This window comes from Aulonocara sp. 'chitande type north' Nkhata Bay, linkage group LG3, assembly GCF_057382095.1.
Source record: "Aulonocara sp. 'chitande type north' Nkhata Bay isolate Kocher_YH1m ecotype deep benthic linkage group LG3, A_spYH_male_GT1.1, whole genome shotgun sequence".
Taxonomy (NCBI): Eukaryota; Metazoa; Chordata; class Actinopteri; order Cichliformes; family Cichlidae; genus Aulonocara; species Aulonocara sp. 'chitande type north' Nkhata Bay.
The window spans coordinates 8,387,651-8,412,670 of NC_141346.1; the positions used below are offsets into that span (position 1 = coordinate 8,387,651).

At 41.5% G+C, this 25,020-nt stretch overlaps 1 protein-coding gene and 1 long non-coding RNA gene across 2 annotated transcripts in view; both read left to right on the forward strand.

Annotated features, from left to right (window-relative positions):
- Positions 1 to 25,020, forward strand: part of LOC147333790 (uncharacterized) — a 165,691-nt gene that overhangs the window by 32,749 nt on the left and 107,922 nt on the right. The window lies entirely within an intron of this gene.
- LOC147333792 (NACHT, LRR and PYD domains-containing protein 3-like) overlaps positions 14,243 to 25,020 on the forward strand; it is a 29,489-nt gene continuing 18,711 nt past the window's right edge. The window contains exons 1-6 of the mRNA XM_086270015.1: positions 14,243 to 14,328; positions 18,264 to 18,395; positions 18,480 to 18,581; positions 18,707 to 18,847; positions 18,963 to 19,106; positions 20,834 to 20,912. Of these exons, the coding sequence (XP_086126141.1) occupies positions 18,307 to 18,395; positions 18,480 to 18,581; positions 18,707 to 18,847; positions 18,963 to 19,106; positions 20,834 to 20,912 (555 nt within the window). The 5' untranslated portion in view covers positions 14,243 to 14,328; positions 18,264 to 18,306. The remainder of the gene's footprint in view (positions 14,329 to 18,263; positions 18,396 to 18,479; positions 18,582 to 18,706; positions 18,848 to 18,962; positions 19,107 to 20,833; positions 20,913 to 25,020) is intronic.

Sequence of the window (25,020 nt, forward strand, 5' to 3'; positions counted from 1 at the left end):
CAGCACACCCCTGCGGACGGTTTATCCTTCAAGTTCGGGTCCTCTACCAGAGGCCTGGGATCTTGAGGGTCCTGCGCAGTATCTTAGCTGTTCCCAGGACTGCGCTCTTCTGGACAGAGATCTCCGATGTTATTCCCGGGATCTGCCTAGCTTGGGAGTCACCACACCTAGTGCTCCGATTACCACGGGGACCACCGTTACCTTCACCCTCCACATCCTCTCAAGCTCTTCTCTGAGCCCTTGGTATTTCTCCAGCTTCTCATGTTCCTTCTTCCTGATATTGCTGTCATTCGGAACCGCTACATCGATCACTATGGCCGTCTTCTTCTGTTTGTCTACCACCACCATTTTGTCCGTCTGTATCTGGAAGTCCCACAGGATCTTAGCTCGGTCATTCTCAACCACCCTTCGGGGCATCTCCCATTTTGACCTCGGGACTTCCAGGTTATACTCGGCACAGATGTTCCTGTACACTATGCCGGCCACTTGGTTATGGCGTTCCATGTATGCCTTGCCTGCTAGCATCTTGCACCCTGCTGTTATGTGCTGGATTGTCTCTGGGGCATCTTTACACAGCCTGCACCTGGGGTCTTGCCTGGTGTGATAGACCCCAGCCTCTATGGATCTTGTGCTCAGAGCTTGTTCTTGTGCTGCCATGATTAGTGCCTCTGTGCTGTCTTTCAGTCCAGCTTAGTCCAGCCACTGGTAGGATTTCTGGATATCAGCCACCTCCTCTATCTGCTGGTGGTACATACCGTGCAGGGGCCTGTCCTTCCATGATGGTTCCTAGTCTCCCTCCTCTTTCTTGGGTTTCTGCTGCCTGAGGTATTCACTGAGCACGCGGTCAGTTGGGGCCATCTTCCCAATGTACAGGGAGTGCAGAATTATTCGGCAAATGAGTATTTTGTCCACATCATCCTCTTCATGCATGTTGTCTTACTCCAAGCTGTATAGGCCCGAAAGCCTACTACCAATTAAGCATATTAGGTGATGTGCATCTCTGTAATGAGAAGGGGTGTGGTCTAATGACATCAACACCCTATATCAGGTGTGCATAATTATTAGGCAACTTCCTTTCCTTTGGCAAAATGGGTCAAAAGAAGGACTTGACAGGCTCAGAAAAGTCAAAAATAGTGAGATATCTTGCAGAGGGATGCAGCAGTCTCAAAATTGCAAAGCTTCTGAAGCGTGATCATCGAACAATCAAGCGTTTCATTCAAAATAGTCAACAGGGTCGCAAGAAGCGTGTGGAAAAACCAAGGCGCAAAATAACTGCCCATGAACTGAGAAAAGTCACCAGTTTGGCCATATTTCAGAGCTGCAACATCACTGGAGTGCCCAAAAGCACAAGGTGTGCAATACTCAGAGACATGGCCAAGGTAAGAAAGGCTGAAAGACGACCACCACTGAACAAGACACACAAGCTGAAACGTCAAGACTGGGCCAAGAAATATCTCAAGACTGATTTTTCTGATCATTTGGCAAAGTAAATCCATTGGGTATCCTTGTTGGTCTTCAGACAACAATTCTGATGGCTAAAGAACCAAATGGGACAGGCAAAAAAAAAAAAAAAAAAAAAGACTGATTTTTCTAAGGTTTTATGGACTGATGAAATGAGAGTGAGTCTTGATGGGCCAGATGGATGGGCCCGTGGCTGGATTGGTAAAGGGCAGAGAGCTCCAGTCCGACTCAGACGCCAGCAAGGTGGAGTACTGGTTTGGGCTGGTATCATCAAAGATGAGCTTGTGGGGCCTTTTCGGGTTGAGGATGGAGTCAAGCTCAACTCCCAGTCCTACTTCCAGTTTCTGGAAGACACCTTCTTCAAGCAGTGGTACAGGAAGAAGTCTGCATCCTTCAAGGAAAACATGATTTTTATGCAGGACAATGCTCCATCATACGCGTCCAAGTACTCCACAGCGTGGCTGGCAAGAAAGGGTATAAAAGAAGAAAAACTAATGACATGGCCTCCTTGTTCACCTGATCTGAACCCCATTGAGAACTTGTGGTCCATCATCAAATGTGAGATTTACAAGGAGGGAAAACAGTACACCTCTCTGAACAGTGTCTGGGAGGCTGTGGTTGCTGTTGCACGCAATGTTGATGGTGAACAGATCAAAACACTGACAGAATCCATGGATGGCAGGCTTTTGAGTGTCCTTGCAAAGAAAGGTGGCTATATTGGTCGCTGATTTGTTTTTGTTTTGTTTTTGAATGTCAGAAATGTATATTTGTGAATGTGGAGATGTTATATTGGTGTCACTGGTAAAAATAAATAATTGAAATGGGTATATATATATTTTTTGTTGAGTTGCCTAATAATTATGCACAGTAATAGTCACCTGCACACACAGATATCCCCCTAAAATAGCTAAAACTAAAAACAAACTAAGAACTACTTCCACAAACATTCAGCTTTGATATTAATGGGTTTTTTGGGTTCATTGAAAACATGGTTGTTGTTCAATAATAAAATTATTCCTCAAAAATACAACTTGCCTAAGAATTCTGCACTCCCTGTATTAGGGGTGCAACAATACACAAAATTCACATTTCGGATCGGTTCGACACTTTGGTGTCACGGTTAGATATTTTTAATAAATTTGTCATTTATTGAAATTATAAATATATATTTTAACTCAAAAGTACAGTTTTTAGATTTAATGTTGCTAAAACAACAAAGTAATAAAATAAATAAATCTATCTGATCGAGGAATCACTCATCTTTGGAAAACAGGGTGAATGAATGAGGGTGGGGGAGGTTCAATTTGCCATGTTGCAATGAGAGCTTAACTTCATTCTCGCTAGCTTGCCCTGTGCTCAGTGAATCTGCGTTCGACTACTCCGCCTAGGCTGCACTGTCGAGCACAGATCCACTGAGCGCTCAACACAGACAGCACTGTATCGAACGGTTCAATATCGATACGAATATCGTTGCACCCCTAAAATATATATACAGTGGGGCAAAAAAGTATTTAGTCAGCCACCGATTGTGCAAGTTCCCCCACCTAAAATGATGACAGAGGTCAGTAATTTGCACCAGAGGTACACTTCAACTGTGAGAGACAGAATGTGAAAAAAAAATCCATGAATTCACATGGTAGGATTTGTAAAGAATTTATTCGTAAATCAGGGTGGAAAATAAGTATTTGGTCACCTCAAACATGGAAAATCTCTGGCTCTCACAGACCTGTGACGTCTTCTGTAAGACGCTTTTCTGTCCCCCACTCGTTACCTGTATGAATGGCACCTGTTTGAACTCATCATCTGTATAAAAGACACCTGTCCACAGCCTCAAACAGTCAGACTCCAAACTCCGCCATGGCCAAGACCAAAGAGCTTTCGAAGGACACCAGGACAAGTATTGTAGACCTGCACCAGACTGGGAAGAGTGAATCTACAATAGGCAAGCAGCTTGGTGTGAAAAAATCAACTGTGGGAGCAATCATCAGAAAATGGAAGACATACAAGACCACTGATAATCTCCCACGATCTGGGGCTCCACGCAAGATCTCATCCCGTGGGGTCAAAATGATCATGAGAACGGTTAGCAAAGATCCCAGAACCACACGGGGGGATCTGGTGAATGACCTGCAGAGAGCTGGGACCAAAGTAACAAAGGTCACCATCAGTAACACACTACAACAGCAGGGAATCAAATCCCGCAGTGCCAGACATGTTCAAAGTAGAACTTTTTGGTATAAACTCAACTCGTCGTGTTTGGAGGACGAAGAATACTGATTTGCATCACAAGAACACCATACCTACTGTGAAGCATGGGGGTGGAAACATCATGCTATGGGGCTGTTTTTCTGCCAAGGGGACAGGACGACTGATCCGTGTTAAGGACAGAATGAATGGGGCCATGTATCGTGAGATTTTGAGCCAAAACCTCCTTCCATCATTGAGAACTTTGAAGATGAAACGAGGCTGGGTCTTCCAACATGACAATGATCCAAAACACACCGCCCGGGCAACAAAGGAGTGGCTCCGTAAGAAGCATTTGAAAGTCCTGGAGTGGCCTAGCCAGTCTCCAGACCTCAACCCCATAGACAATCTGTGGCGGGAGTTGAAAGTCCGTGTTGCTCGGCGACAGCCCCAAAACATCACTGCTCTCGAGAAGATCTGCATGGAGGAATGGGCCAAAATACCAGCTACTGTGTGTGCCAACCTGGTAAAGACCTATATTAAACGTTTGACCTCTGTTATTGCCAACAAAGGTTATGTTACAAAGTACTCTCAGTGGCAAGGGAACAATAATAAGAGAACAGCACCACCAAGGCTGGAGACGGAGCAATACTGGAAGAATATGGGAGAAGGACGCAACCCATAACGGCAATGCTCAGTGGCTAGTGGATCTGAGGGCAGACCACAGCGACCTCCCTGAACAGGGTCCAGTAACCATCACAGTGGCAGATGTCCAAGAAAGGGTCTCCAGTATGAAGAGTTGGACAGCACCAGGGCCCGACATGGTTCACGCCTACTGGCTAAAGAAGCTGACTGCACTCCACGAGCGTCTGGCAGCACAAATGAACCAGCTGCTAGTTAACGAGAGACACCCGGAATGGCTAACCGAAGGTCGGACGGTCCCGATCCCAAGAAGGGACCGGTCCCCTCCAACTACCGACCAATAACCTGCCTCAGTACCACATGGAAGCTCCTGTCAGGCATCATATCGGCTAAGATGAACAGGCACGTGGGTCAATACATGAGCGGGACACAGAAAGGAATTGGCAAAAATACCAGAGGCGCAAAACACCAGCTACTGGTAGACAGAACAGTCAGCCGAGACTGCAAGACCAGACTGACCAACCTGTGCACTGCCTGGATTGATTACAAGAAGGCCTATGACTCAATGCCCCACAGCTGGATACTGGAATGCCTAGAATTGTACAAGATCAATGGGACCCTAAGAGCCTTCATCAGGAACTCAATGGGGATGTGGCGTACAACACTAGAGGCCAACTCCAAGCCCATAGCACAAGTCACCATCAAGTGCGGGATCTACCAAGGAGATGCTCTGTCCCCACTGCTGTTCTGCATAGGCCTGAACCCCCTCAGTGAGATCATTAACAAGACTGGCTACGGATACCTGAGCAGTTGTCAGCCACCTCCAGTACATGGATGACATCAAGCTGTATGCCAAGAGTGAACGAGACATCGATTCACTGATCGACACTACCAGGCTATACAGCAATGACATTGGAATGTCGTTCGGACTGGAGAAGTGTAGTCGGATGGTAACAAAGAGAGGGAAGGTAGTCAGAACTGAGGGGATTGAACTACCAGAAGGCAACATTGCAGACATAGAGGACAGTTACAAGTACCTGAGGATCCCGCAGGCAAATGGGAACCATGAAGAGGCCGCTAGAAAGGCTGCAACCACCAAGTACCTGCAGAGGGTCAGGCAAGTCCTGAGGAGTCAGCTGAATGGTAAGAACAAGATCCGGGCCATCAACACGTACGCCCTGCCCGTGATCAGGTACCCTGCTGGGGTAATAGGCTGGCCAAAGGAGGAGAAAGAAGCCACTGACATAAAGACAAGAAAGCTCCTTACCCCCGAAGTCCAGCACATATATATATATATATATATATATATATATATATATGTATATATATATACATATGTATATATATGTATATATGGCAATACTTGGGTTGCTACCTTCTTATATATGTTCCCTTCTTGTAATGAAACATGCTGGTCGGTATTCTCTTCATCCACATGGTTACTTCTTGCTTTCTGTTTAATTTGCCTGAACTGAATTTGGTAAAAGACCTTTTGTTCATTTAGCACCCTTTGCTTGGAACAACCTGCATGAATGGAAAATGACTGAATTCATTTTATTAAGTGCTTTTAAATCTAAACTATGAATCCTTGAGCCAAGTCCATAACATGCAACCGTTTCAATTAGATTGATTGTCATTTTAACTGCTTTTTAATGTTTATTTGAATTTTACTGAGTTTTATTGAATTGTATTTTTATTTTATTTATTTATTTCATTTATTTTTTGCATGTGTGTTGTTGCAGCCTGTGTTTAATTGAGTAAGGTGTAAGGAGGTAGGAAGGAGGTGGCTCTCTATGAAAGCATGGCGAGGGCGTTAAGACCAAGGTTATTATCGTTAACGAAAACTAGAAGTGAAAAAACATTTTCGTTAACGGAAATAAAAATAAAAACAAAAAAAGGAAAACTAACTAAAACTGTAATGAGTGTTCACAAAACTAACTAAAATTAACTGAATTTATAGCAAAAATGTGTTTAGTTTTCATTGATGTGTGCGTGTCATACAATAGTCAAGGGTGAAAATGAAGTTTAGTTTCCAGAGTTTTTTGTTGCTGTCTAATTATGCCAGCAGGTGGCAGTACGTTAGTCGAGTTGTCATGTCAGGAAAAGTCAGGAGAAAGTGCCATGGCCAATTTGGGATTACTTTGAATATGACTGTGTTTTGGATAAAGCAAGTGTCTTGTAGTGGAAAGAGACAAATTATGAGAGACATTTCTAAAGGGAAAAAAATCCCACAAACCTTAAAGTGCACTTTAAAAGCTCACACAAGAAGGCTAACCTAGCTTACCTTGAGAAGGTAAGGGAGCACACTTGTTAGAGGAAAAATGATTCTATGTTTCTTTACCTTCTTTTAAATGTACAAAAGATGCCCTTTGTCTGTGTTTAGATTAGTTTACTTTCCCAGCAAGGACATATTGTTTCAGATTGTTTTATCTATCCCAGCTCTCTGCTGACGAGACTAGCACCATATATGGAGTTGTTTATTTTATCTGTTTATTATTTTCTTATCCTGTTCTCACTGTCTCTGTGATTTGTGCCTATAAAAATGCCAAGCCACTGTCCATGGGTGTGGGTTGTTTTCAGCAGCTCACCCGTGTACACGTTAAGCATAAAAAAGTAACTTTGTCTCATTGTGTCTTTATTCCTCCTGGGTTTATTTTGCAGGGTTTTCTCCCAACAACACTCAACCCTCATCCCCAGAAAACAGAAGCTAACCCCAGGCAAGGCAGCGTGATGCATCCCGAGACAACAGGACTGGGATATCGACATAACTGTATGAGTCAATTGCCTTCAAAAAGTTTATCAATTCACTTGAACCAAAATTACGAACACCCGGTGCTGCGAGAGTTAATAGTCTCATTGGGGCCAAGATATACATTTTATAGTTGCCTGGTATCAATGGTTGTTCATCTGCCTTTATTTATTTATTTAAAGAACCCATAGGTGGGTGTTACGTCCCCTGGCTAGTCTAGGGGGTTGAAGGGATGAACATAAATGTGGATAGAGAAGGAGGAGCCAAGATGGTAATTTTAGAAGGTTTATTTAATACTGGTGATGGGATTTGGGTTCAGACCGAGGTATAACGTCAGGGAGAGCCAAGGCCAACATAACAAACAAAACATCCCTGACGTAGAAATAAAAGAAACTTACCTAACTCCAAAGAAACAAAAATATACAACCTATAACCATAACCTACCTAACAACACATAAACAGGAGAAAACAGGGTGTCAAAACAAAAGGCAGCTCTCCCCTACAAGCAGTCTGAACATGAAGAAAACAACAATGCTCATACAAGATACAAAGGCCTACACAAGTATGGCAACCAAAATGGCCAGAGGGCCCAGAAGCATAGCTCCACAGGCCTTAAATAGTGCTCTGCTGATTACCAATTAGCCGGACTCTGCGCAGCATCCAATCAGGACAGAGGAGGTGGAGCCTGGACAAAACAAAGGGTTAATAGGGAGAAGAGACATCCTCCTGGGGATGTAACAGTGGGAATGTGAGTTGTCTGTCTCTGCGTGTTAGCCCTGCGACAGACAGGCGACCTGTCCAGGGTGCAGGGTATGGTAGCTGGAATAGCAAAATACCCAAGGATAAGCAGAAGAGAATGACTGATATGATGAAACTGGGATTTTGTTACACTTAATTATTGCAAACACAGCAATTATTGCAAAAGCAGAAAGCTTTTGACGTGGTTCAGCACACACTTCTGGAGCTGAAATTGGTTCTCATTGCAGAAAAGACAAAGCTAATGCTGTTTTCAAACATGAAGAGATTTCCTCAAACTGTCCCTTTGGTGTCCACTCTTGAGGGAAACCTCATAGAAGTGGTGCATATGTATAAATATCTTGGCTTTTTAATTGATGAGTCTCTGACCTTTAAATCTCACATAGACAATCTTGTGAAAAAACTCAAACTAAAATTGGGATTTTTCTTTCGAAACAAATTTTGCTTTTCTTTTGAGACAAAAAAGCCTCTTGTAAATGCCACATTTTTATCTGTTTTAGATTATGGTGATCTGCTGTACATGAATGCTTCCGCCCAGTGTCTTCATAAGATTGACTCAGTATATCATGCCTCTTTACGGTTTATTACAAACTGTAGGGCCTTGACCCATTGTTGTGATCTGTACGCTCGAGTGGGATGGCCTTCGTTGTCCTCCAGGAGGTTTTTTCACTGGTGCATCTTTATTTATAAGGCCCTGCTTGGACAAATGCCCACCTACATTTGCGATCTGCTCACACGGAGAAGTACTGTTTCTTACAGCCTGCGTTCAAGCGATCTTTTTTTGCTCAATGTTCCATTTGTCAGAACTGAACTGGGAAAGAGGGCTTTTACTTATGCTTCCCCTTTCACATGGAACATGATGCAAAAACTCTGGAAGATAGCAGATCGTATTTCATTAAATACTTTTAAGTCCAGATTGAGAGAGCCAGAGAAAAATGTTTTTAAAATGTAATTGTTACTTATAATATGTATATAACTTTGTAATTTCAACATGTTGTCGCCTCTTGGCCAGGACTCCCTTGAAAAAGAGGTTTTTAATCTCAATGGGAGTTTTCCTGGTTAAATAAAGGTTAATAATAAAAAAACACAACTAAAACTATAACTGAAACTAATCAAAACTGAACTGAAACAAAGGATTTTCAAAAAAATAAAAACTAAACTAAACTAGCAAACAATTGGTAAATACTAATTAAGACTGATATAAAATTGAAAATCTGAAGTCAAAACTAAATAAAAATAAAAACTAATGAAAATTGCAAAACTATTAAAATGAGCTTCAGCAGGTGTCATTAGAGTGAAGATGAGGATGTTAAACAGTCCCTGTCTTAGAGGAAGTCTCCTGGAGGTGGTCCTTACTGAGGTCACATGACTTATTTTCGATGATGGGACTGGTTGGACTTGTTTCTTTGGAGAACACACAAAGACTTGTTTCATCTCCGACATCTTCTTAAAGTCACGGATCACTAACATCTCGTATGATTTCAGTTCCCCGCCTACCCTGTAGGTGGCCTCATTATGTTCCCACTGTTTCCAGTCACCTGATCCCTCCTCCATCAGCACACCTGTTCCCTGCTCCTCCTCCTGCATGTACAGGAAATCTAAACACTCTGTGGTAGTGATGGCCAAATGTAGCTTTCTGAAGCATTGAAACTTGTGTTAAAAACGGTTCATTACCCGAGGCGTTTTAATACAGTCCTCTCTGGTGACATCTGGTGACCAACACATGAATAACAGCTTGAATCTTCAAATAAAAGTGTACTGCTTCATTATGCCTGCCCACTCTACAGAGTAGAGTTCACAATTCTGTCTGATACTGGGTCACCTTGGTGTTGCTTTGAACATGTATTTTTTTGGGTGAAAAAATAATGTCTATTTGTTAAATAAATACATTTGATGAATAAACGTGCCATTGTGTGGTCTTTCTTTGCTTCTGACTTCTTGATATTGGTAAATACAATAGATGAAAATACATTATGGAGAATGCTTCTGAACAGAAAGCTGTCTGTTCTTGCAGAACAAAATCAACTCAAAATGCTCCCACATGTAAGAGCCTCCTCTCTTCCTCGCTGGCTCCATATCTCTCAATAAAGATCAAATACCATGAATAACCAACTTCCTTATAAACCATTCAACAGGTTACAGATGCAGTTATGTTCTACATGAAGCTTTGGATGTCACTGATCATGTAACTCTGGCCAAACAAATGAAGCCTCGGCACAGTGCTTCTGAAGCAGTGTGATGTTTTTTTTGGACACGCACCGGAGCGTCCCTTCATCACTACTCCATAAAACTGAATGAAATGATCTCAATCGGATATTTAATGAAAACAGTTCAAAGTCAGGAGATCAAATTGTTCAAATTGTAAATTTCTCATATTTTGAAAAAGTTCTTTTTTGAATTTTGATGTCAGTGATATGTTTAAAATATTTTGCTCAAGGCAAACAAAAGGCTGCATCCTCATTGGCCGACCTGCCCAGGAACCTTTAATGTAACCCGACACAACCAGATCCATATTTGGATATTTACATCATTTCATTCACACAACAACATCTTCAATAACAGAGTCTGAATGAAGGTCAGGTGTTGATGCTGTTTGCTGATTGAATGGTTGGTTTCAGCTCTCCTCTCAGTCTTTACTGCACAGGTGAAGGTAGAAAGTTTGACTGTCTCTGACTGGAAACAGAGAAACATGCTGAACATTTAAGCTTTGCAGTAGAAATGTTCATATTACAAATAAAGCAAACAGTTTGTCAGCAATGTGCTCACACTGGCAGCTAAAACGAGATTTCGTATCTTCACTGTGAATCACTGTGAATATTTGCAGTATAAAGATTTATGTTCCAAATAAAGTGAATAGTGTGGTTGTGTCAGAGCTGTGATCAGTGTGTTCAGCTACAACAGAGATTGATGTTTTCACACATCAGGGGTCTGTTTCAGAAAGCGGGTTTAGAAAACTCAGAGTGAAAAACGATACTCAGGGTTGAGTAACCCCGAACTGTCCAACTCGGAATATTCGGTTTCAGAAAGGCTGATAACAATTAGTTCAATCAACGCGGAGTTGCTTTAACCCCAAGTTAAGCGCGCGCACGAGGATACATAAAGCCCTGATTAGTGGAGCACAGATTAAGCGAGTCACCATGGAGATGGAGGGAAAGAAGGCGCGGTCAATGTATCTTACAGCGCTTGAGGCCGAAATTCTGATGGCAGCATATGCCGATAACATGCAAATTTTGCAGAAAAAAATAACACAGCCTCAGCTGCAAAAGAAAGGGAGCATGCATGGCAACATAGCCGACAGAGTCAATGCGTGAGTGTTAATTTAAACATTGATCTAGGGATTTCCACCCATTTAACACATTATTTTATTACATTTTATTTTATTTTATTTGTTATTTTATACATTTTATTTTGTGATGTGATGTGAGCGCAGGTGCAACCCAACAGGCCCCAAACGTGCCTGGCAGCAAGTAAAAATGAAATATAAAAATATAGTCCAAACAGGTAAGGTGTAATTGTATTATGAGCCATAGTGCTTGGTCTGTTTGTCCGATGTAAATCAATTACAGTTAGAGGCTACATTCATTTTCTTTCTGTAAGCACTTATTGAAATTATCTGAGCACATTACAAGTACATATTTGCTTACTCTGTATGCTCAAATGTGACCCGTTATAGCCAACAGAAAAAAAGCAGAGGCCTGAAAAACAGGTGGGGGTCCTCCACCACCACCACTCACAGAGGCTGAGCAGTTGGCCCTCAGCCAAAACAGTGGGCGCCCTGTGGCTGAAGGCATCTCTGCGGGGACATCCTCTGAGTCAATAACCCCACAAGACACAAGTGCCTACATAAGAGGTAAATTCAAAATAATACATGATGTGCATACATCCTTTCTTCACAGTCACCTTTGCAGTGCTACTCATTCATTTGATAAACTCTTTACCATAATGGATTATTTTGTAGTGAAGTTATTTTCCTACTGATTTTGCCTTCCCTCAGTCTTGGTTGTCTTTGAGAGCATAATGACAATGAAGTGTAAGGTGATTGGTATATGTTTGTTAATTGCCATTTGGTCCCTTGTAAGTTATAAGTGACCTGTATAAACCTCATATTCTATCAGTTGATGGTGGTGGTGTACTGCATCTGGTGCAGCCTCCTGTTGAGCCAGACCAACATGCAGTTGTGAGAACTCTTAATACTCCACAGATTATATGAGTTTACAGTAGAACAGCAATGTTGTTAATTTCTTTACTGCAGGAAAATAATGAAGAAACATTGACAGCTGTTACAGAGGAGGAAGCAACAGAGACACTTTATGAGGTTTACATCTTACAATGGAAAATATAACAATTGAATAAAATGTGGTACTATAATAAAACCATGGACTTTCTATGTCTCTAACAGAGTGATGATGGAAATGAAGAGGAAGAGGGTCCAGCCACTTCTCCAACAAACCTTTCCTCAGTAAGATGTTCAGCACTGATTTACAACCAACCTAAGTAGGCATGTACTATGAATGCCAGTACTATTTTCTGTGTTTCAATAACTCCCTGTAAAGCAGCTGTACAAGACCTATTTGATCAAGAAAATAAAAAAAAATGCGACTTGGATTTGGAACACTTCAAGCAGCAGATCCAAAAGACCAAGATTGAGATTTTACTGCTGGAACATCAGTTAAGGGTGGGTGAAGTGGTCAGAGATGGACGAATTATTTCAGTGTTTGAACAACATAATAATATACTTATTAATACTTTGTGTACAGGAAATACAGGCGACCAATAAAGCCAGTTGAACAAAAAATCTGTTTATTCTTCTTTCAACATGTTGAGGTGATGGGTCAAAGGAAATGATTGTGACACATGGTGTCTCTGACTGCTCTTCCATCTTGTATGTCCGTGGGAGGGTCAGGATGTTCATGGTTTGGATCACTGCTGTTTGGTTCAGAAGGACAGTGTTCTCCTCTAATTGTGGCAATGTTGTGAAGAATCACACATGCCACAATAATGTCACATGCCCTTTCTGGGGTGACCCTGAGTCTTTGAAGGCACTGGAACCGGGCCTTAAGCAATCCGATAGTCATTTCAACTCTGGCTCTTGTCCTGCAATGAGCCAGATTATATCGCTGCTGTGGGCCCGGTTCAGGGTCAGGGTAAGGGGTAAGCAAATAGGGTAAACATGGATACCCCCTATCACCAAGCAAGTAGCCAGTGAACTCTCCTAAGACAGAAGGATACACTTCAGTTCAAATGTCCCTGTAGCAATTGGTCTTTATATATTTTAAAGTATTTTCAACTCACCATGTCCAAATTTTGTGCTCAGTGTACATTCACGGAATATTTGTGAGTCATGAACAGAGCCTGGCCACTTGGCTTCCACATTTGTGATAATGTTGGCAGCATCACATATGATCTTCACAGTGCAGAGAACACAAATTAGCATCCATTACTATAATGAAATAATTTGTTAGTTTGAAATGCTACAGGGAACTATGTACCTGTACATTAATGCTGTGGAAAGACTTCCTGTTCACATAGTCTCCTTCATTTACTGAAGGAGCAATGATTGGAATGTGAGTGCCATCTGTACAGCCAATCACGCCTGGGAACCCTGAAAATAAATGTAAAATTTAAGTAATAGTTCAAGTATCACCACATGAATTAAGTTTTGTTCATCCTGCTACCTGCAATTTTGTGGAATCCCTCTTTGATAAATCTTGTGGGTCTATGACCGGGGAACACCACAGACGAGTACAGGAGACGTTTCAGTGCAACTGTAACATTCCTGACTGCCCGACAGACGGTAGCCTCGGAAACGTGCTCAGCGTCACCAATATTATACAGGAAGCTCCCGTTTGCAAAAAACTGAAGTGCAATACAAATAATATGTACAGAACTGAGAGAATGTCCGCGATGTGTCACATGAGCAATATTAGGCCTGAGGATGTTATTCAAATAAATTATAGATTGTGCTGAGAAACGGTAACGTTCACACAGGAAATCATCAGGAAATGATAAAATGTCCAAACGCGCTCTAATCACTCTCTCCCGGCGGAGAGCTCTGCGGAGAATTTGGGCTTCAACATCTACTGGCTCTTCAAGGAAGGGGCACGCCATGTCCGACACTTCCTACTGTCAGGTTTCCGACAAAGCGGCGGAGAAAGTCAGGGTTAGTTGAAGTAAACCTGCTAGGGGGCAGGTTAGCTTCACGGAGTGTGTCGTCATAGTAACTCACTCAGAATTAATCTAAACTCGCTTTGTGAAACCGAAAACCCAGAGTTTTCGTTAACTCAGGGTATACTTACTCAGAGTTTGCACTAAACCGGCTTCCTGAAACAGGGCCCAGCTTGTGAACTTTACTCTGACTTAGACTCACTCTGAGCAGTCAGGCAACATATTTGTAAATCAGCACATGGAGGTGTGGCCCTCTCACACTCTTCAGGTTTAGTTCCGCCTCCTTCCAGGAAGCAGCTCACCTGTGTGTCTGTGTTTAGTGTCCAAGTGTGGATTGGAGCTTGTTGTTCGAGTATCTGTTTGAAGAAACTGTAAGTTTGCTTTGTGTCGTCCTTTAACAGTTTGTCTTTAGGAACTTTACTGTTTGTTTCTGCTCTGTAATATTAGGACCAGATGTTTAGCTCTTATTTCAGGACAAACTTTGGATCACTCTTGTACTTGAAGATAAATCCACATGATTATAGATTATTGATTGAGTGGAATCCATACTGGTTAACTCTGCACTGAAACATTTGTTACTGTGATAAAGAGTTTAAATGAATCTGTTTGACACTGATCATCACTCATGGGACGTTTTTCCTTCTTTAACTGGAAACAATCAGATATAATCATTCTGTTCTTAGAAGTCGACTTTCAGGTTTTACTGAAGTGACATTGAAAAACAGAAAGTGAATCATCTCCAGCTCAGGTCAGGTTTACTGCAAACAAAGTTAATGAAAATGAAATCTAGAAGTTTACAAACAACATGAACAATTACTGCATTTTTTTTTAATGAACTTTATAATATCTGCATGTGGAGGCTGGGATATTGTGCAGGAAAGTATTTGGATTTGTTTTTGCGTTGTGTCGCTGTCATGTTCACTTTGTACTTTGTGTTTTAATCAGTGGATTTGAGTTTTCGTCTTCTAGTGTTTGAAGTTTTTAGTCATTAATCGTTGGTCAGAGTGTGGTCTCTTGTGTTTTCCTGTTTGTTGCCCTCTTTTATAGTCGTTGGATTTTTTGATAAACATTTTGAATTTTGTTCCTCGTGAACAGTTTTAAGTCTGAATGAACGTGTGCTGTAAGTTATTTGAGCCAGTTGTCCTGGATTTGGCTTCAAAACTCTGCCGGCTAATGAAAATAGTATTTTGTTACATTTATAGAGTCACTCAGTGGTACGTTTTCATGAAATAAATAACTGAACAGATACATGTTAAAATTATGTCAGTTGTATTAAAATAAACACAAATAATTGTTGATAGATGATTTTTGGTGGTTTTGTGTCCCTTTGTGAATTTTATTTCTTAGATAAGACCAGAGGCCCACTGACTCTTTGCACCTCTAGTCTGGTCTCAGTAGTCAGTTCATTATTCTGTAAAAGACTGTTGTTGTTTTAGAGCAAGTAGTCATGTAAAGGTTAACATCGTCACACAGGATGCAATCAGAAGCTCAAGTAATGAAAAATAAGCATCACTCAGTACTGATTATCTGATATCAGAGTCATTATACATCAGACACTTGGTGAACTCGGTAACATCACACAAAACATTTTAATTCCTCATGTATATCATGGAAGCCAGTGAGGGAACTAATGCTGACTTAAATGAACAGCTCAGGATCCACTTCTACTCTTCTTTTCTATTGTAAACAATATTATGGGGATTGTATGTAAATATTGTAAGGATCTTTCTAATGTTTTATACCTTAAAGGTTTTTGAAACATCTCTTTATGCCTGTGTCTGTGAAAGAACTGATGTCTGCACATGGATTATTTTTCTATCAGTAAAGACTATTAATTCTGATGATATTATAGCTACTCTTCGTCAATCTTTCTGTCAGCTTTATATTTAGCTACCACCACCCTCAACCAGTTAATGTTGCTAAAGGCAATATTTCCAATCAAGGATGGTGGAATAGAACACAGCCAAAACTCGGTCTCCTCCTCTCTGATGTGTTCAAAGGTGCTCGTCAATCATCTGTAATTCTTCTGTGCCTTTAAAAAAACAAAAAACAAAACAAAACAAAAAAACAACAACATAGATTTAACAATAGAGAAAAACTTTTGTTCATTTGACTGAATATCCACCAAAGTGGGTGGACGAGATGGCGTCTTCAAGCACCAGATTCTATTTTAAACCAACAATCAGAAGAACGTTGGATTAGAGACAAGGAGGGGAACTGAACTGGCATCCAGACAACTGGTGAACTGGATTAGAATAAAGACAGAAAATAAATTATTATTTTGAACTTATAATCACATAAATTTATTCTAATCACTAAATTCACAAAAAGTATACACTAAAATATAAACCCCAGTTACAAAAGAAAAATCAAACAATAACAGAAGTCCGTATTTTCACAAAAAAAAGCAAAGCTTTTTTGCTCAGGTAGAGCAAGTGAGAACAGGAAAAAAGATATTGCAATATTATGCAGCTCTTACATAAAAGGCTGCATAATAACAGAAACATCTTTTCTTTTAAGCCCAAATATGTACTTACTCCAGTGAGTAACTAAGTAATGTTCTGCATTACTTTTAAGAAAAGAAACCAGTAATGTGTAATATTTTATTTAACTTTTTGAGTGACCACCCTAACAAAGCATGTGAACTTTACTCTGACTTAAGTCTGAGTAGTCAGACAGCATTTTTCTGGAGTGAACACACACACACACGCACACACACACACACACACACACACACGCACGCACGCGCGCACACACACACACACACACACACACACACACACACACTTTATTCTGGGCTGATAGACTATGAGGTCTTTTATTTATTATTCATTGCTGTTGAACAGCAGTGTGGACAGAGCCTCTTCTTGGTGGGTCCCGCACTTGATGGGGACTTGTGCCATTAGCTTGAAGTTGACCTCTACTGTTGTTCACCACATTCACATTGAGTTCCTGGTGAAGAGTCTTGGGTTCCTGTTGTACAGTTTTAGGCATTCCAAGCTCCAAGTGTGGGGCATCGAGTCAGGCCTTGTAATAAATCCAGGCAGTGCACAGGTTGGTCAGTCTGGCCTTGCAGTTTCGGGCAACGGCTCTGTCTACCAGGAGCTGGTGTTTTGTTCCTCTGGTAATCCTACAATTCTATTTTTGTGCCTCGCTCATGTATTAACTGTAAATGTTGAAAAAAGTATATTAGTTGAGCAGCTCTTGGAGCTTTTTTTTTTTCAACAGTTTTCTGAATTCTCATCCTGATCACCAGCTTCATGCAGTTCTGTCTGGTGTTCATGGGCTTACAACAACATAATAAATCGATTATTTTTCAGGGTTAGTAATTATCAGTTTATTGAAAGATACAAACTCATTATGTTATTTTAATAATAACCAAAACTGCTTGGTGAATAATTGAATTAAATGATACAAGTTGAATTCTACTTTAAATCTGACCACATAAAGGCATATTTTCAGTAACTCTTCTGAAAATCTGAAAATCTGCCTCCTCCAACCTGTCCTACTTCAGGTAGAGTCCCTCCTCCTTCCATGAAACAGCTCACCTGTGTGTCTGTGTGTGTCTGTCTACAGCTCTTTTAATAACCTTTTGTTGCTGTTAATGCTTCAAAAAGATTGTGCGTGCTGCAAACTGAAACTATGCTGCATGCAGTTTCTAGTTTTTCTAGTTTAAACATGTGAGGAATGTTTCCCTAGATGCAAACATCGATAATCAGCTTTAATGTCTGCATGTGATTCCTACTCTTTAAACTAGAGTTTGTGAACTCTGCAGATTGGGACAGTTTTGCTTTTCTCTGTTAAAATCCCAGAACCAGAAATGTGTGAGGCTCTGCTCTGAGATCCAGAACCAGATCACATCTGGGTAGATTTTGGCATAGAAAAAGTGTTCATGTGAATTTGTGAGTGCCCTGATGTACTCATTTCTAATTTACTCACTCGGCCTCTCTCAGTGAAAATCCTAGTACAGTGAGCTGTCACTAAATGTTTCCTTCAGTCTAAATTAAAGCTACACAGTCAGAAAACACCAGTCTGGCATAAACTGAATTCAAGACCAGTTCTCTTACTTTGAAGCTCTGGCTCCTCCTCTCTCTGACTGGCTGTTCACATTAACCCTGAACTGAAGATTCGTATTACCAGTGAATCAGTGTGTCTACAGCTCTCTGCAAACTCAGCAGGAATAGTTAGTCTGAAGCTTTTAGCTCTAATGACCCTAAAGGTTTTTTTCATGGATCGGCAGAAATGTTTGAAAATGTTTTTCAAAATGTTGTTATGTGCACATGAATGATTTGTGTTTCCTCTGCAGGTGAAGGTAGAAAGTGTGTGTGAGCTGATGTGAATTGAGCAGCATGGATCAGTGTGAAGACAGAGAGGAGGGAGCCCCTCCCTCTAAAACCACTCTGTGTGGGGAACATGAGAGCCAGACCAAAGCGCAGAGGTGAGATGACCATCTCTAACTGTCCATGACTCTTTTCCATGTCGCAGCTCAGCACTCGCATCACTGCTCCATCATTATTCACAGGAACCAACCTGGACCTCCACCCAGCTCTGTGTCCTTAATGAGTGACCACTCAAAACGAGACCCCATTGAATTTAAACACCAGCACGTGTCTGCTCCAGAGAGGTGAGCAGTTATTAACATGAACTATTTGAATGTCAGCCAGGTGTCTGATTTAAATGGTGATGCTCGTTGTATTTTGTTTTATTTTTTTATTAATCTTTCATGGTTTCATAAATGCATCTCTGTAGGAGACCACTGGCTAAAAGGACATACACAAAAAAACGAGGAACTAAATGTAAACATGAGCCTGAACCCAGCTGTATGTCCTTAAGGAGTAAACAGTCAAAACGTGACCCCATTGAATTTCAACAGTCGCCTGCTGGAGAGAGGTGAGCTGTTAGTAACACTCTTTCATGTCAGTACAGTGTCTGATTTAAATGATGATGCTTATTTTATTTTTTATTTTTATAAATCCTTCATGGTTTCAAAAATGTATCTCTGTAGGAGACCATTGACTCAAACAACATCCAGGAGAAAACGAGGAACTAAACGTATAAATGAACCTGGAACCAGATGTATGTCCTTAAGGAGTAAACAGTCAAAACGTGACCCCATTGAATTTAAACATCATGGGTCTGCAGCATACAGGTGAGCTGTTAGTAACATGAAGTCTTTGAGAGGTATCCTGATGCATACTTAGTCATCCATTTAAGTTAATCCCAAAAAGATGATTCTGTTCATTTGGACGTTGTGTTTTCAGTGGTAGAAACATGTTGTCACTCATCCAAGTGACACTTTTTGGATTTACTTTCTTTACTTTCTTGGATTATTGACTGTGCATCAAGACATTTTAACCCACTTTGTCAAGTACTGGCTTAAGCTAATATGACTATGAGCAAACAGCACATAAGATAGTTGATTGCCTGAACCACCTGTTGTTCAGCCTCAGATGCAGACAAAACAGGATTACTCCTAGAAGTCTGCAGATGAGCTCTTCAGTTAAGGGCCTTGGAGCAACAAGAAATCTTTAGGAAGACGCAGAACTAGCTCCTCAATGAATGTTTCAAAGAAACAAATTTTATCATTAATGTGCTAAAATCTGAAGAGGAGTGGATGCCACAGAGACTTACAATGCTTCTAGATGAGAATACTCCTCAAAGGGTGTTTGAATTCAGTAAGACAATCCAACTAGCACAGCATGAAAAGTCCAAGACTAACAAAGAAAGTTTTACTTAATTGTTGTTTACCAGAAACCACAACAAATTGAGTATTGAGAGACTTCCTGATCAATGGTTCTTGGTCAATGGTCATGACATTTTGCATATAAATGATCAAGTAACTGACCTCACAGCCCATTGTTCATTCTGTGGAGATTTCAGTCATTGTACAAAGGTATTGTTTATAAGGCTTAGGAAACCTGCAGTCAGCTGAGAATGAAGTATGAGTGACGAAATGTTTCTCCCATTGAAAATGCTACATCCAGATGAACAAAATCAACTTTTTGGGATCTTTGAGAGGTAAATAACTACCTGATGTTGTTGAAAAGAAGACTGTAACTGGGTGTAAATTTACACAAATGTGAGAGTTCTAAAAAAAAAACAGTAATACATTTAACTATGTCTCTTAAGCTGGATGTAAACAAAAAATAAATGTTCAAAGTTTTAGAACATGTTTAGTGCCATCTTTGAACATTTGAGCCTGCTGCCAATAGACTTACATTACATTATTTCCTGACTAGTTACAGAATCAACAACAATAAAACTAAATATCAAGTTCAATGCTGAGTTGCTGAAACAATGAATTTATGTTCATAACAAGGATATACTCTCCACTTTCACTTGTTTTTCACTGCGATATCAGTTTTGCCAGTAGTTAGCTAACATTATGTTTTGTAAATCTATTGGCAGCAACCTACATGGTGACATCTTCTGTAACAGCAAAAGATGGCACTAAATACTTCTAAATCTAGTGTTTCAAACAGTATTTAAATCTAGGACAGTATTTAGAGCAGGGCTCTGACAAAAAAAAAGTAGAGACGAAAAGCCCTGAGGAACTAAACATGAAAGAAATTAACTCCACAGAAAAATAAGCTTAATCATGGGCAAAACAAACTCAACAGGCACACAGGAATCACACAGGAGCTTATATTCAAAATAGCAGCTGGATACACTACAAGCTCTAATTTACTTTGCTCTTGGAATATAAGCCAGCAGATTGGCTACTTTTTTCCTGGACTGGATGAACAGCTAAATATTGTTTAAGAGTTAAATTATATTGATGAGATAAACGTCACTAGAAGTATCTGTGTCTTTTCCTTTCCTTGTCTCTCTGGAGACAGATTTCATGGGGACTAACTCTTCATGATTCCTCCACAGAGTGGATCAGGAGAGCTCAGAGGTTCCGAGGGGTCACTCTGCCCAGCAGCATCAAACACAGCTGGACTCCATATTTATGGTCCGTACATGTACAACACTTACTTTTGTCTGTGAAGGTTCTCAGTCATCCAGGTCATCGTAGTCAAAGGAGCTTGCAAAGAAAAGCGTCTGGACTTCTTTAAGTTGCTTGAAGACGTTTCACCTCTCATCCGAGAAGCTTCTTCAGTTTTAAGGTCAAATGGTGGGGAGTCCCAGATTTAAACCTAGTGGGAGAATATCCCCCCAAAGAGGGACAAAAGGAGCCCCTGATGATCCTCCAATCGCCTGAGCCAAGGTGTGAAAATGGGTGTGGGTCCCAATCAGCCAGAGTTTCGGGTAAGCTCATTGTGAAACCTGGCCCAGGATGTGAGTGGGCGTTAAGGCGTCTGGGGAGGGCACTCAAAACTGGATTATAGATGGCAGAGAGTTGGTGTCGTAAACCCCCGCCTCTGTTCAAAGATGGTCGCTCACAGTGGACATAGATGACTTCTTTCACTCCTCTTTCAAACCATCTGTCCTCTCTGTCCAAAATGTGAACATTGGTATCCTCGAAAGAGTGACCTTTGACCTTTAGATGCAGATGGACTGCTGAGATGAGATGATGAGATAGCCTTTATTTGTCAGTTGCAGGTCTTTTGCCCACAACCAAGATGACAGACCTTGCCGACCATACATACAATACACAAACATCACATTGGGGAGACAGGTCAGGTTAGGTAGCAAGGAAAAAAAACATCAAAATGTGTAACACAAAAGGATAATACAGGAATGCACAGATATCAACACACCATAGCACAATAAACACAGACAAGCAACATGGGAAAGAGTTCCAGTGTGTACATCTGATCTGGGACCACTGCAATCTTTTGACTGCGCCTCCAACTGACCCGATGTCCACATCAGAGGGGAGGTAAGCGTTGGAGGTGGCGTTGGATCCGGGGTAGGGAGGGTGATGCGTCGGTGAGTCCTTATCAGTATCAGTATATGTATGTGTGTGCATGTCCATAGTTCAGCTGAGACAGTGTCCTTCGCCCTGCCAGGCAAAGTAAACAGTCTTCCAGCCAACCCAGGTGGCCTTGCATGGAATGGGAAGGAACAGACTAAACACAGTCGTTATCAGGGTGTTTTGTTCAGCTCCGGCCTTGCAGCTGGCGCTGAAGGGGTATCTGCATAAGTGATGTTATTTTTTACTTTAGTGCGAACAGCTCATATGAATTTCAAAGCAGTTCTACAGTCCAACACTGGTCTCTCAATCTCCTGTTGGAGAGCCGCGAGTTTCGCCATACTTGCGTTCTGTGATGTTGTCATTTCTTGTGCTCAAGGAGCCAATTTCTGAGAACTCCACAGCGTGGCTGGCAAGAAAGGGTATAAAAGAAGAAAAACTAATGACATGGCCACCTTGTTCACCTGATCTGAACCCCATTGAGAACCTGTGGTCCATCATCAAATGTGAGATTTACAAGGAGGGAAAACAGTACACCTCTCTGAACAGTGTCTGGGGGGCTGTGGTTGCTGCTGCACGCAATGTTGATGGTGAACAGATCAAAACACTGACAGAATCCATGGATGGCAGGCTTTTGAGTGTCCTTGCAAAGAAAGGTGGCTATATTGGTTTTCGCCATACTTGCGTTCTGTGATGTTGTCATTTCTTGTGCTCAAGGAGCCAATTTCTGAGAACTCACGGCAGTGTGCCTCCCCGAGATGTCATCCAATTTTGCACCCAGAGATGTTATTCCGGGCTAGCCCTTCAGAGATGTATCCAGTCTGCAGTCAGAGATCTTATTCTGAGTATTCACAGCAGCCGTAGCCTCTCGAAGATCTTATCCGTGCTGACTCAATGGGCCCATTTTGAGAAACTCACGCCTCTCCCATCTTTCCAATCCCAGCGGGCAGCCTTGTGGGGGTTTGAACAGCCGGTTCCGCTTTCTTAATTCTTTGATAAGTCAGGCCCAAGCCAGCTCCGATCAGCCAGAACCCTGTTACCATGGTTCCGAATAGGTAGATATCCTCAGCACTCAGGCTCACCCAAGCCAAAAGTTCTCGTTGAGAAAGGGGTGTCAATTGCATTTAGGGACCAGTTGATCCAATCCATAATTCCTCTTTTAGGTTTTAGAGAACAGACTGTGAGAGAATCTTCCAGGGAAAATACAAAAAAAACACGAGACTAGACAAGGACATAAGCAGGGAAGATAAGGGAGAGGAGAAAAAGTGCGTCCGCCTTCTCCGAGAGCCAAAGAAGAGAGTCATGTCCTGTGGAGGGGGCTCTTCTATGTTGTGCCATGCGCTTGTGAATTGGCTGTTTGGTCTCTCCAATATAAAGGTCTGGGCATTCCTCGCTGCACTGTACAGCATACACCACATTGTTAAGTTTGTGTTTAGGAGTTTTGTCTTTCGGGTGAACCAATTTTTGTCTGAGTGTGTTGCTGGGTCTGATATGCACCGGGATGTCATGCTTGGAGAAAACTCTACTGAGTTTACATAGGGGATGACAATGTTGTTGCGTCTGTCCTTCTTATCCTCCCTCGCTGGTGTCTGATCTTCTTTTCTGTGCCTCTTTGCTGATATTATGAACGCCCAATTAGGATAACCGCATGTTTTGAGTGCTTCCTTTAAAGTCTCATCCACCCTCTCCAGTGCCAAAGTCCCTCCATCCAACCTCACAATACAGGGAGTGCAGAATTATTAGGCAAATGAGCATTTTGTCCACATCATCCTCTTCATGCATGTTGTCTTACTCCAAGCTGTATAGGCTCGAAAGCCTACTGCCAATTAAGCATATTAGGTGATGTGCATCTCTGTAATGAGAAGGGGTGTGGTCTAATGACATCAACACCCTATATCAGGTGTGCATAATTATTAGGCAACGTCCTTTCCTTTGGCAAAATGGGTCAAAAGAAGGACTTGACAGGCTCAGAAAAGTCAAAAATAGTGAGATATGCAGCAGTCTCAAAATTGCAAAGCTTCTGAAGCGTGATCATCGAACAATCAAGCGTTTCATTCAAAATAGTCCACAGGGTCGCAAGAAGTGTGTGGAAAAACCAAGGCACAAAATAACTGCCCATGAACTGAGAAAAGTCAAGCGTGCAGCTGCCAAGATGCCACTTGCCACCAGTTTGGCCATATTTCAGAGCTGCAACATCACTGGAGTGCCCAAAAGCACAAGGTGTGCAATACTCAGAGACAGAGTAAGAAAGGCTGAAAGACGACCACCACTGAACAAGACACACAAGCTGAAACGTCAAGACTGGGCCAAGAAATATCTCAAGACTGATTTTTCTAAGGTTTTATGGACTGATGAAATGAGAGTGAGTCTTGATGGGCCAGATGGATGGGCCCGTGGCTGGATTGGTAAAGGGCAGAGAGCTCCAGTCTGACTCAGACGCCAGCAAGGTGGAGCTGGAGTACTGGTTTGGGCTGGTATCATCAAAGATGAGCTTGTGGGGCCTTTTCGGGTTGAGGATGGAGTCAAGCTCAACTCCCAGTCCTACTGCCAGTTTCTGGAAGACACCTTCTTCAAGCAGTGGTACAGGAAGAAGTCTGCATCCTTCAAGAAAAACATGATTTTCATGCAGGACAATGCTCCATCACACGCGTCCAAGTACTCCACAGCATGGCTGGCAAGAAAGGGTATAAAAGAAGAAAAACTAATGACATGGCCACCTTGTTCACCTGATCGGAACCCCATTGAGAACCTGTGGTCCATCATCAAATGTGAGATTTACAAGGAGGGAAAACAGTACACCTCTCTGAACAGTGTCTGGGGGGCTGTGGTTGCTGCTGCACGCAATGTTGATGGTGAACAGATCAAAACACTGACAGAATCCATGGATGGCAGGCTTTTGAGTGTCCTTGCAAAGAAAGGTGGCTATATTGGTCGCTGATTTGTTTTTGTTTTGTTTTTGAATGTCAGAAATGTATATTTGTGAATGTGGAGATGTTATATTGGTTTCACTGGTAAAAATAAATAATTGAAATGGGTATATATTTGTTTTTTGTTAAGTTGCCTAATAATTATGCACAGTAATAGTCACCTGCACACACAGATACCCCCCTAAAATAGCTAAAACTAAAAACAAACTAAAAACTACTTCCAAAAACATTCAGCTTTGATATTAATGAGTTTTTTGGGTTCATTGAGAACATGGTTG